General features: G+C 40.3%; 1 protein-coding gene across 1 annotated transcript; it reads left to right on the top strand.

The window, feature by feature from the left end:
• IFNB1 (interferon beta 1) lies at positions 1-561 on the top strand. The gene has a single exon (XM_061199098.1). The coding sequence runs from the start codon at positions 1-3 to the stop codon at positions 559-561; it is 561 nt and encodes a 186-aa protein (XP_061055081.1).
• Positions 562-10,533: the final 9,972 nt, after the last annotated feature.

The following is a 10,533-nucleotide window of genomic DNA, read 5'->3' as shown; positions in this document are numbered from 1 at the left end:
ATGACCCACAGGTGCATCCTCCAAATTGCTCTCCTGTTGTGTTTCTCCACCACAGCTCTTTCCATGAGCTACAGATTGCTTCAATTCCAACAAAGGAGCAGCAATTTGGCATGTCAGAAACTCCTGCGGCAGTTACCTGGAATGCCTCAACATTGCCTCGAGGACAGGATGGACTTCGAGGTCCCTGAGGAGATTAAGCAACCACAGCAGTTCCGGAAGGAAGACGCCGTATTGGTCATCTATGAGATGCTCCAGCAGATCTTTGGTATTCTCAGAAGAAATTTCTCTAGCACCGGCTGGACTGAGACCATCACTGAGAACCTCCTTGTGGAAGTCTATGGGCAGATGGATCGTCTGGAGACAATCCTGGAGGAAATAATGGAGAAGGAAAACTTCACCGGGGTAGACATGACCATTCTTCACCTGAAGAAATATTACTTGCAGATCGTGCAGTACCTGAAGTCCAAGGAGTACAGCAACTGTGCCTGGACAGTAGTGCGAGTGGAAATCCTCAGGAACTTTTCCTTCCTTAACCGCCTTACAGGTTACCTCCACAATTGAAGATCTCCCCCCTGTGGCTCTGGGAACGGACAATGTTGCCAATGATGTCAGGCTCTTCAACCAGCGGAGGTTCTTTAAGTAACGGACAGGCAATGCACTGGATTTGAAAGGACAGTTAAAGACTTTAAGCTTTTTTAAAATTAATTTATACATTATTTATTTATTTAAACTTTTACCATGGGAAATAAACTTTTTATGAAACAAAAGTCAACATGGCAGCTTTCATTTCAATTTGATTTATGTAACCATCATATTAAAAATTGCAGAGCACCTAGGAGATGTTCTTTGTAAAATGAGCCTGCAGAATAGTAGAATTTCTGAGCCCTGCCTTCAAGGAATTTGAAATACAAGGAAGCCACGTGGAATATACAAGGTAAAAGATGATAAGGGGATGGGATTTTAGGAGAAGAAATGTGGCCTGAGCCTCTACAGAATTAAAATGGGAGAGCCAGGTAAGTGACTGTGGAACTAGAAGCAGGGGTGCCTACTGCTTCTACACTGTACCCCAGGCTCTTTGGCCCTAAAGTTAGAATTTGACTGGCTGTCAGGGTAACCAGGGGAATACTTCGGCTCTTGTGTTTGTCCTAAACTCATCCCTATTATCTGTGGGATGCTCTGCTTCCCTCCCCATGCCCCACAGGATTTTAAAATATTTACGTGCCCATCCCCCTCCTCTGGCCAAGCCTAAGAGTGAGAAGTCCCAGGCACTTCTGTGACACTGTTAAGTAGCAGTCCCTTTATTTTACTCATCATGGCACAGCCAAGATGTATGGGTGTCTTAGGATAGCTGGGGTCTCTGTCGGCTTCCAGGGTACAGACACCAGAGGGAGAAAGAACTCTGCCTGATACCCCTGCTGTCTGGCTAGGTTTTCTCCCCATTTTTTTTTTTTCAGAAAAGCGAGTCTGCTCCTGGTTCCCCCTTCCCTGTTCATACAGAATTCCAGGACTATCCTATCTGTTTTTTCTGCTGCTCTGCATCTCTGAAGCTACATACTCTCTAAAGTCAAATCCAAGACAGGTGCAGCAGATTAAGTTGTTTTAGGCCAAGTGAAAAACCAGGAAGCATGGGAGAAAGGGAAATTCAGGTGGGAGAGACGGGGCACTCACTTATTCCAGGGCTTACCCTGAGAAAATAAAGTTTGCCTAGGAGCTCTTTGGAACCTGGCCAGCGTGGCTGGGTTTCTGTCTTTGTAGTGAACCCTTTGGGAATCTGAATTTTTGATTGTTCCTGTCATTAGCAGCTACCATCCAGACACTGAGCTGAGCTCCTACCTATGTAACTGGATTTAGTCCTCTTCACAAGCACCCTTCAGGTAGGCACAATTCCATTATTGCTTTTTACAGAAAACTAAGTCTCCAAGGGGTTTAGTAACTGCCCCCACTCATATAGCTAGTGAGTGGAGGTTAAAAAAGAATTACAAAGGGAAGAATCATATACAACATTATTTGTATCTAAGAGTTTTCTCCTAGAGCAGCACAGAAGTCTGTGTTCCCTTTAAGGGATTCAGCTTTGAGAAGAAATGTTAGTCAAAAGTTTCAGAGCAGACACTATTGTGCAGACAATGAACTCGGGGCTCCCCCTTCTGACTCAAGTTGGGTAAAACACCAGCTGTGGGACAGAGAAGTGCCATCCTGGTGGGTCTGCTGCTGTTGTTGTCCTCCCAAGCCAGGCAAGGTTCCATAAAATGATAACTTTCCCTCTCTCCCCAACTCCCCACAGTCTGAGACTCCACACCCCAGTTCTGCCAAAAGCCTTTCCACAGCTGTGCTTCCTTTTGCCTAGGAGTCAAAAACAAGATCAGTACATCAAAATGCAGAGTGAAAGGCATGCCTAGAGCAGCCAAGGGGATGCTAAAGAAGTTTGCCCGGGCTCCATTGTGAAAATGACTATACTACTCAAAGCAATTTACAGATTCAGTGCAATCACTATCAAACTACCAATGGCATTTTTCACAGAACTAGTACAAAAAAATTTCACAATTTGTATGGAAACACAAAAAAACCCAAATAACCAAAGCAATCTTGAGAAAGAAAAACGGAGCTGGAGGAATCAGGCTCCCTGACTTCAGACTATACTACAAAGGTACAGCAATAAAGACAGTATGGTACTGACACAAAAACAGAAATATAGATCAATGGATATATTTGGGTTTTCTATCCTATCAACAGGATAGAAAACCCAGAGATAAACCCACGCACATATGGTCACCTTATCTTTGATAAAGGAGGCAAGAATATACAATGGAGAAAGGATACCCTCTTCAATAAGTGGTGCTGGGAAAACTGGACAACTACATGTAAAAGAATGAAGTTAGAACACTTCCTAACACCTTACACAAAAATAAACTCAAAATGGATCAAAGACCTAAATGTAAGGCCAGACACTATAAAAGTCTTAGAGGAAAACATAGAGAACACTCTATGACATAAATCACAGCAAGATCCTTTTTGACCCACCTCCTAGAGAAAGGGACATAAAAACAAAAATAAACAAATGGGACCTAAGGAAACTTAAAAGCTTTTGCACAGCAAAGGAAACCATAAACAAGACGAAAAGACAACCCTCAGAATGGGAGAAAATATTTGCAAATGAAGCAATTGACAAAGGATTAATCTCCAAAATATACAAGCAGCTCATGCAGCTCAATATCAAAAGAACAAACAACGCAATCCAAAAATGGGCAGAAGACCTAAATAGACATTTCTCCAAAGATATACAGATTGCCACAAACACATGAAAGGATGCTCAACATCACTAATCATTAGAGAAATGCAAATCAAAACCACAATGAAGTATCACCTCACACCAGTCAGAATGGCCATCATCAAAAAATCTACACACAATAAATGCTGGAGAGGGTGTGGAGAAAAGGGAACCCTCTTGCACTGTCGGTGGGAATGTAAATTGATACAGCCACTATGGAGAACAGTATGGAGGTTCCTTAAAAAACTAAAAATAGAACTACCATACATCCCAGCAATCCCACTTCTGGGCATATACCCTGAGAAAACCATAATTCAAAGAGTCATGTACCACAATGTTCATGGCAGCTCTATTTACAAAAGCCAGGACATGGAAGCAACCTAAGTGTCTATCGTCAGATGAATGGATAAAGAAGATGTGGCACATATATACAGTGGCATATTACTCAGCCATAAAAAGAAACGAAATTGAGTTATTTGTAGTGAGGTGAATGGACCTAGAGTCTGTCATACAGAGTGAAGTAAGTCAGAAGGAGAGAAATACCGTACGCTAACACATATATATGGAATCTAAAAAAAACCTGTTCTAATGAACCTAGGGGCAGGACAGGAATAAAGACGCAGACGTAGAGAATGGACTTGAGGACACAGGGAGGGGGAAGTGTAAGCTGGGACGAAGTGAGAGAGTGGCACGGACTTATATATACTACCAAATGTTAAATAGATTGCTAGTGGAACGCAGCCGCATAGCACAGGGAGATCAGCTCAGTGCTTTGTGACCACCTAGAGGGGTGGGAGAGGGAGGGTGGGAGGGAGACGCAAGAGGGAGGGGATATGGGGATATATGTATACGTATAGCTGATTCACTTTGTTATACAGCGGAAACTAACACAACATTGTAAAGCAATTATACTCCAATAAAGATGTTAAAAAAAAAAAAGTAAAAAAATTTAAAAATTAAAAAAGAAGTTCACCCGGGCCGAACAGCTAAACTGGCCGAGAAAGCGAGAGGCTGGGGCAGCCCTGGAAAGGCCTCCTCTGTGTGTGTCCAGAGGACCAGAGGACAGAGGAGAGGCTTCTTCTGCAGAATTGTGAATAACTGTGCCACTGCTGAACATTCTGCTCCATCCAGAATATCCAAAGTACGTTCATCATGGTAGAGGATAAATGACAATTAATATTAATTCTAATAAGAATGACGGAGGTTAACCTAAAACCGCATGTTTGAGTATTTGCGTATGTTAAACCACTATGCCACATATAAGGCAGCATATCTTCATAAATAGCTACATATGAGGAGTGAAGTGATTATTTGAGCTGGCACCAGAATACCTCCCTAGGAAAGCACTTGTTTAGAAAAATATCGAATGGGCCTCTTGAGATACAAGGTGAGATCTTGAGGTTGTGGGCATGGCAACACAAAAGACAGCACAACATCAATAGCATGTTTTTGTGTGTCTGTTTTTAAGGAGGAAAGAGAGAGAAACACAGCCAATGGTCTTGGAGCTCTGATGCTCCCTGGAATAAGGCAGCAGTGAAAAATTTCTGATGAGGGCAAACAAAGGACTTTTAAGAACAAGGATGTCTCACAGGCAACTTGAAATTATGTGCACTGATGTGATGAAATCCTGTCCTCCGTCTTCTTCAAACCTTCAGTAGAGGTGGCTACCCACACAAAGTCCCCGTGTGTGTAGAAATCATAGAGTGTCCAGGGTTGAAATGGTATGGGGAAACAAGCAGACGGTGGCTAGATGTCCATACGTGAACCACATCAGTGGGGACAGAAGGCAGAGCCATGACAACAGAGCCACTTCCCACCTCCACCCAACTACCTCCCAAGGAAATCGTGGAGAGGACATGGATTAGGGGGTAGAGCAGTTTTATCTGCTCTTAAGCAGTTTGAAGGGCCTGGCAAACATCTTGGTTAACATAAATATTACGTAAATATTGCCTAACCATATGGACATGTAGATACAGGGTAATATCAGTGTACATTTGTATGGTATTTTTCGCACTTAACAAAGCTGGTATTTAGGAATTTTGGGTGTCATTAGGCACTTTTAGGTCCTGAGATATATCTGATGCAGGAACTTGTTTATAAAATGCTCTTAAGAAAATGAAAAGAACATGCCACAGTCTGGGAGAAACTATTTACAAATCACATATCTGATAAAGGACTTGTGTCTAGAATATATTAAAAAATACTCTCAAAACTCAACAATAAGAAAATAACCCAATAAAAATGGGTGATATATTTGAATGAATACCGTACCAAAGAGATAGATGAATAGTTAATCAGTACCTGGAAACATGCAAGCCTTCTTCATAGGTTTTTTTTTGTGTGCTTGTGTGTATGTGTGTGGTTTAGATCAGATAATGAATGTGAAATGGTTTTTAATTACACAGGAGCCCATTTGATTACATGAGGACCTACCATAGCCACTACCCTTCCTGAGGAATGTCCAGCAGCCATCCTGGTCCAATTCTGTATGTGACACACTTGAGGTCTGTCCAGCAGAGAAGGCAAGGCCCTCACTGATACGGACTTCTGGGTCGACTAGTCTAGTTATGAGACAGAGAGTCAACAGCTGGTAGTGGAGTCGGAAGGTGAAGGGCACCCAGAACCAGGTCTTGCTAATTGCAAATGTTTTCTCTAAATCTGTTGTACCGATGCTTATTGAGCCTGAAAAAGAAATTGTTTTATGAATTTATCCTTTTTTTTCTCAATGTTAATTGTTGCTTTATAAATATCAGTTTAATTGTCTAAAATATCTTAGAATAGTTAGTTTAAAACAATCAGACTCTGAGATTGGACTAGAATTGCCAGCACAGAAATGTACTCTTAATTTAGCAGGACTACATTAATCACTTAATTTGTTAATTGACTTGATGGATAGTACTCCAAAAACTTGTTCCCATCAAACAATTATCACCAAATCAGTAAATTTGGCTTCAGTTGGCATTCTGTTTCAAAATTTTTGCTTTACTTTATAATTCCCTGTGTAGGGTGTTCTTAGGAAACTCAAAATGCATTATTTAAATTATATCCCCCAACAAGTAGCCTAGGAATAAGAAAAAAATGGAGTTCCCTTCAAAAGACCTTCTTAAGAAAATTAAAAGACCTGTTACAGACTGGGAGAATATATTTGTAAGTCACATATATGATAAAGGACTTAACAACTGTGCATAAAGAACTCTCAAAACTCAAAAATGGTAAAACAACCCAGTAAAAGACTTGAATACATTTCACCAAAGAAGATACACAGATGGCTAATAGGACAGGAAAAGATGATCAACATCATTAGGCATTAAGGAAATGCAAATTAAAGCCACAATGAGACACCACTGCATACTTACCAGAATGGCTAAAGACTGACCCTATCAATAATTGGTAAGGATGTAGAGCAACTGGAACTCTCATACACTGCTGGTGGAAATAAAACACTGTACAGTCACTTTGGAAAATCATTCTGCAGTTTCTAAAAAAGGTAAACATACACCTACCATACGACCCAGCCATTCCACTCGGTTATTTACCAAAGAGAAAGGAAAGCATGTTTCTATGCATAGACTTGTATATGAATGTTTGTAGGAGCTTTACTTGTAATATACCCAAATTAGAAACAACTCAAATGCCCATCACAAATGAATGATTAAAAAATGATTGTAGTATATCCAGATAATGGAATACTATTTAGCAATAAAAAGGGATGAATCCTTGATAAACACAATGGCATGGATAAATCTCGAAATTATGCTGAGTATAAGAAGACAGACCAAAAAAAGGAGTACATTCTGTATTGTCCCATTCATACAAAATTCTAGAAGGGAAAACTAGTTTATAATGACAGAAAGCAGATCAATGGTTACCTGAAGATGGGGGTGGTGGGAGTGAGGAACGAGATGGAGGGAGAAACTACAAAGGGACATGAGGAAACTTTTGGGGGGACATGGATATGTTCTCTGTGTTGTTGTCGATGGTTTCAGGAGTGTACATATATGTCAAAACCAATCAAAGTGTTCACTTTAAATATGCAGTTTATTGGATGTCAGTTATGCTTCATTAGGTTCTTAAAAATATATAAGAAAACAAATAAAAAGTAAAATGGAGCCAAGGCATCATGTGTCCCTTTGTCAGAATCAACATACTTTGTTTGATGGCTTAAGATCTCTTAATAAGAGTCCAAGATAAGATTAAATCAATAGGCCCTCAGAAAGGAAAAATTATCTTACGGTCTAAGTTCAACATTGTCAGCAGTTAGATTGTAAGAGGCTTTTATGTCACACTGCAATAGTCTTTCATATTTTAAAAGGTTGCCCAAGAAGTTGGTCAATATCCTCTCATGCTAAAACTCTGGAAAAAAAGCCCAGAGCACTTTATAAATAGTATAAAATTTACCATTTTAACCATTTCTAAGTGTACATTTTTGTAGCAGTAGTACATTCACATAGTTGGGCAACCATCACCACCATTCAACTCCAGAGCTTTGTTATCTTCTCCAACTGAAACTCTGTACCCATTAAACACTAGTTCCCCATTTCCCCCTACCCCTACCCCTGGTAATCACCGTTCTATTTTCTTTTTTTTTCACCATTCTATTTTCTGTCTCTATGAATTTGACTTCTCTAGGTACCTCGTATAAGTGGACTCATACAGTATTTATTCATTTGTGACTGACTTATTTCACTTAGTATACTGTCTTCAAGTTTCAGCCATGTTGTAGCATGTGTCAAAATTTCCTTCCTTTTTATGGATGAACAATATTCCATTGTATGTATATACCACATTTTGTTTATCCATTCCTCCATTGATGGACATCCGAGTTGCTTCCACCTTTTGGTTACTTTGATTAATACTGCTTTGAACATGGGTGTACAAATACCTGTTTGACTCCCAGGTATTTGTATTTTTTTCTAAATCTCTAATTGAACATGGTAACCTGAATTTGTTGCATTAGTTACCTTTTAGACCTCAGGAGCAAAGTGGCATGGGGGTAATTTACATAAAGACACGAGTTTAACCAGAAGTGGAATTGCTGGATCATATGGTAATTCCATATTTAATTTTTGAGGAATCATCAAGGTAACTATATTTAAGTTGTGTCTTTAAGATGCAAACATCTGCTATAATAGCATAATGCAAACACAACAATAATAGCTACATTTCTTAAGGACATACATTCTGCAAGGGACTCTGCTAAACGTGTTATAAATATATACCATCTTATTTAATCCTTCTGAGAGGATTCTTCCCTAGGAGGAAAGTATTACTGTATTCTTTCTACACGTAAGAAAACCAAGGCTCAGTAAGTTTAAGTAACTTGCCCAAGTCCACAGTTGGTAAGTACAGAGACATATTTGGAACCCGACACCATACTCTCAACTACCTGTAATCATCTACTACCTGTCAAACTGTTATTTTTATCCAACAACATAGCACTGATCTTGTGGTTTAAAGAGAGCACGAGGAGCTCTATGGCCCAGTGGCTCTAGCTCCTGGCTTTGCTCCAAACGCCTATGAGGACCTTCTGCAGAAAGGGCTGCTCTCTTCCCTCAAGAAGTTTGTCTCCCTTCCATCCCCACCGTTTCATAAAAGGACTTCCTCTCCCTTGCTCTAGGGAGATAAGTAGGAAATTCCCATCTGCTCCCTCGCCAGACTCTACAGAAACTATTTTCTCTTCAGGTTTTAGGAGGCAATTGTCTGAACCGTGAGTCATAGTTTTCCCTGGCAGGGCTGCATTTCCTTCTCTCGACCACTATGTTTTTATCCTTGTACCAGCAAGAAAGTTCTGTATGCAGTTGCCATTTCAAGTCTTACACCAGCTGCTTTCGTTATCTCATAGGAATGTCTAAGAACAAAAAATGGCCTGTGTTATTTTTGGTTTTTTTTTTTTAACATCTTTATTGGAGTACAATTGCTTTACAATGGTGTGTTAGTTTCTGCTTTATAACAAAGTGAATCAGTTATACATATACATATGTTCCCATATCTCTTCCCTCTTTGGCCTGTGTTGTTTAATGGAAATACACAACAAATTTCTCTTTCCTTTCACTTTTTAATTTCTTGGCTCCTTTTCTGTTTTATGAAAACCCAGAGGTAAAACAAACAGTTTTCAAAGCAGAAAATGACTTACTAATCCAGAAATGCAAGAAGTGGAAATCTGTGAATTTAAAAGTCCAAATATTAAAAAAAAAAAAAAAAAAGTTTGCTGTAGTGGAAAAAGCACAGGACATGGAGTTTTATAAACCTGAGAGCTAATGAGGGTTCTGACACTTTCTAGCTGTATGATCTTGGGCAAGTTATGCAAACTGGAGATAATCATACCTCAAACTCTTGAGAAATAAATGTCCAGAATGTATGACTTGGTTTAGCACAGGGCCTTGCCTGTGGAAGATGCCCAATGTATAACTTAATTCAACGTGAGTAAAAATTGTAGAAATTTCTTACATAAAATTAAGTGAGCTTAAGGAGCACCCTTCCCAAAATCTCATACAAAAAGCAAGTCCTTTGGGATATAAATGAGTGTCATTTTTACCGAAGTCATATTGACAGATATTGGAAAAGAGTATTCAGCATCTCTGATTACAAACTGTAAGTAAGACACTTCTAAAATTCCAACTTCAACATTCTATAAGTGGTCTCTGCAAGGTTATTTAAGAAACAAGACCAATTGTTTTACAAATCTTTGAAATGTCAAGAAAAAAGATGGGGGCTTCCCTGGTGGCGCAGTGGTTGAGAATCTGCCTGCCGATGCAGGGGACACGGGTTCGAGCCCTGGTCTGGGAAGATCCCACATGCCGCAGAGCAACTAGGCCCGTGAGCCACAACTACTGAGCCTGTGCGTCTGGAGCCTGTGCTCCGCAACAAGAGAGGCCACGATAGTGAGTGGCCCCCGCTTGCCGCAACTGGAGAAAGCCCTCGCACAGAAGCGAAGACCCAACACAGCCAAAAATAAATAAATAAATAAATAATAATTAAAAAAAAAAAAAAAAAAAGATGGGTAAAACAGATTGTAGGAAAGGGTGAACAGGAAGAAGAGTCAGTCTTTGTCCATCTCCTGTGATGGGCCTGAACTGTGCTCTGCTGTTTATATGTTACACTGGACATCTGTTGTGGCCTGCTTAGCATCTAGGACCACCGCTGACAGCTGTGGCATTGGGGCCATGCCCAGCTCTGCGAATGGGCCTCTGACCCAAGCTGAGCCACTGAGAGCACTGGCATCTCCATGGCCACAGTGACTGGTCAGGAGGAGCTGAGTGACACAAGCA

The sequence above is a fragment of the Eubalaena glacialis genome, chromosome 9 (genome assembly GCF_028564815.1).
Source record: "Eubalaena glacialis isolate mEubGla1 chromosome 9, mEubGla1.1.hap2.+ XY, whole genome shotgun sequence".
NCBI lineage: Eukaryota > Metazoa > Chordata > Mammalia > Artiodactyla > Balaenidae > Eubalaena > Eubalaena glacialis.
The sequence above is the reverse complement of the archived record's forward strand: the minus strand, read 5'-3'. Positions and strand labels throughout refer to the sequence as shown.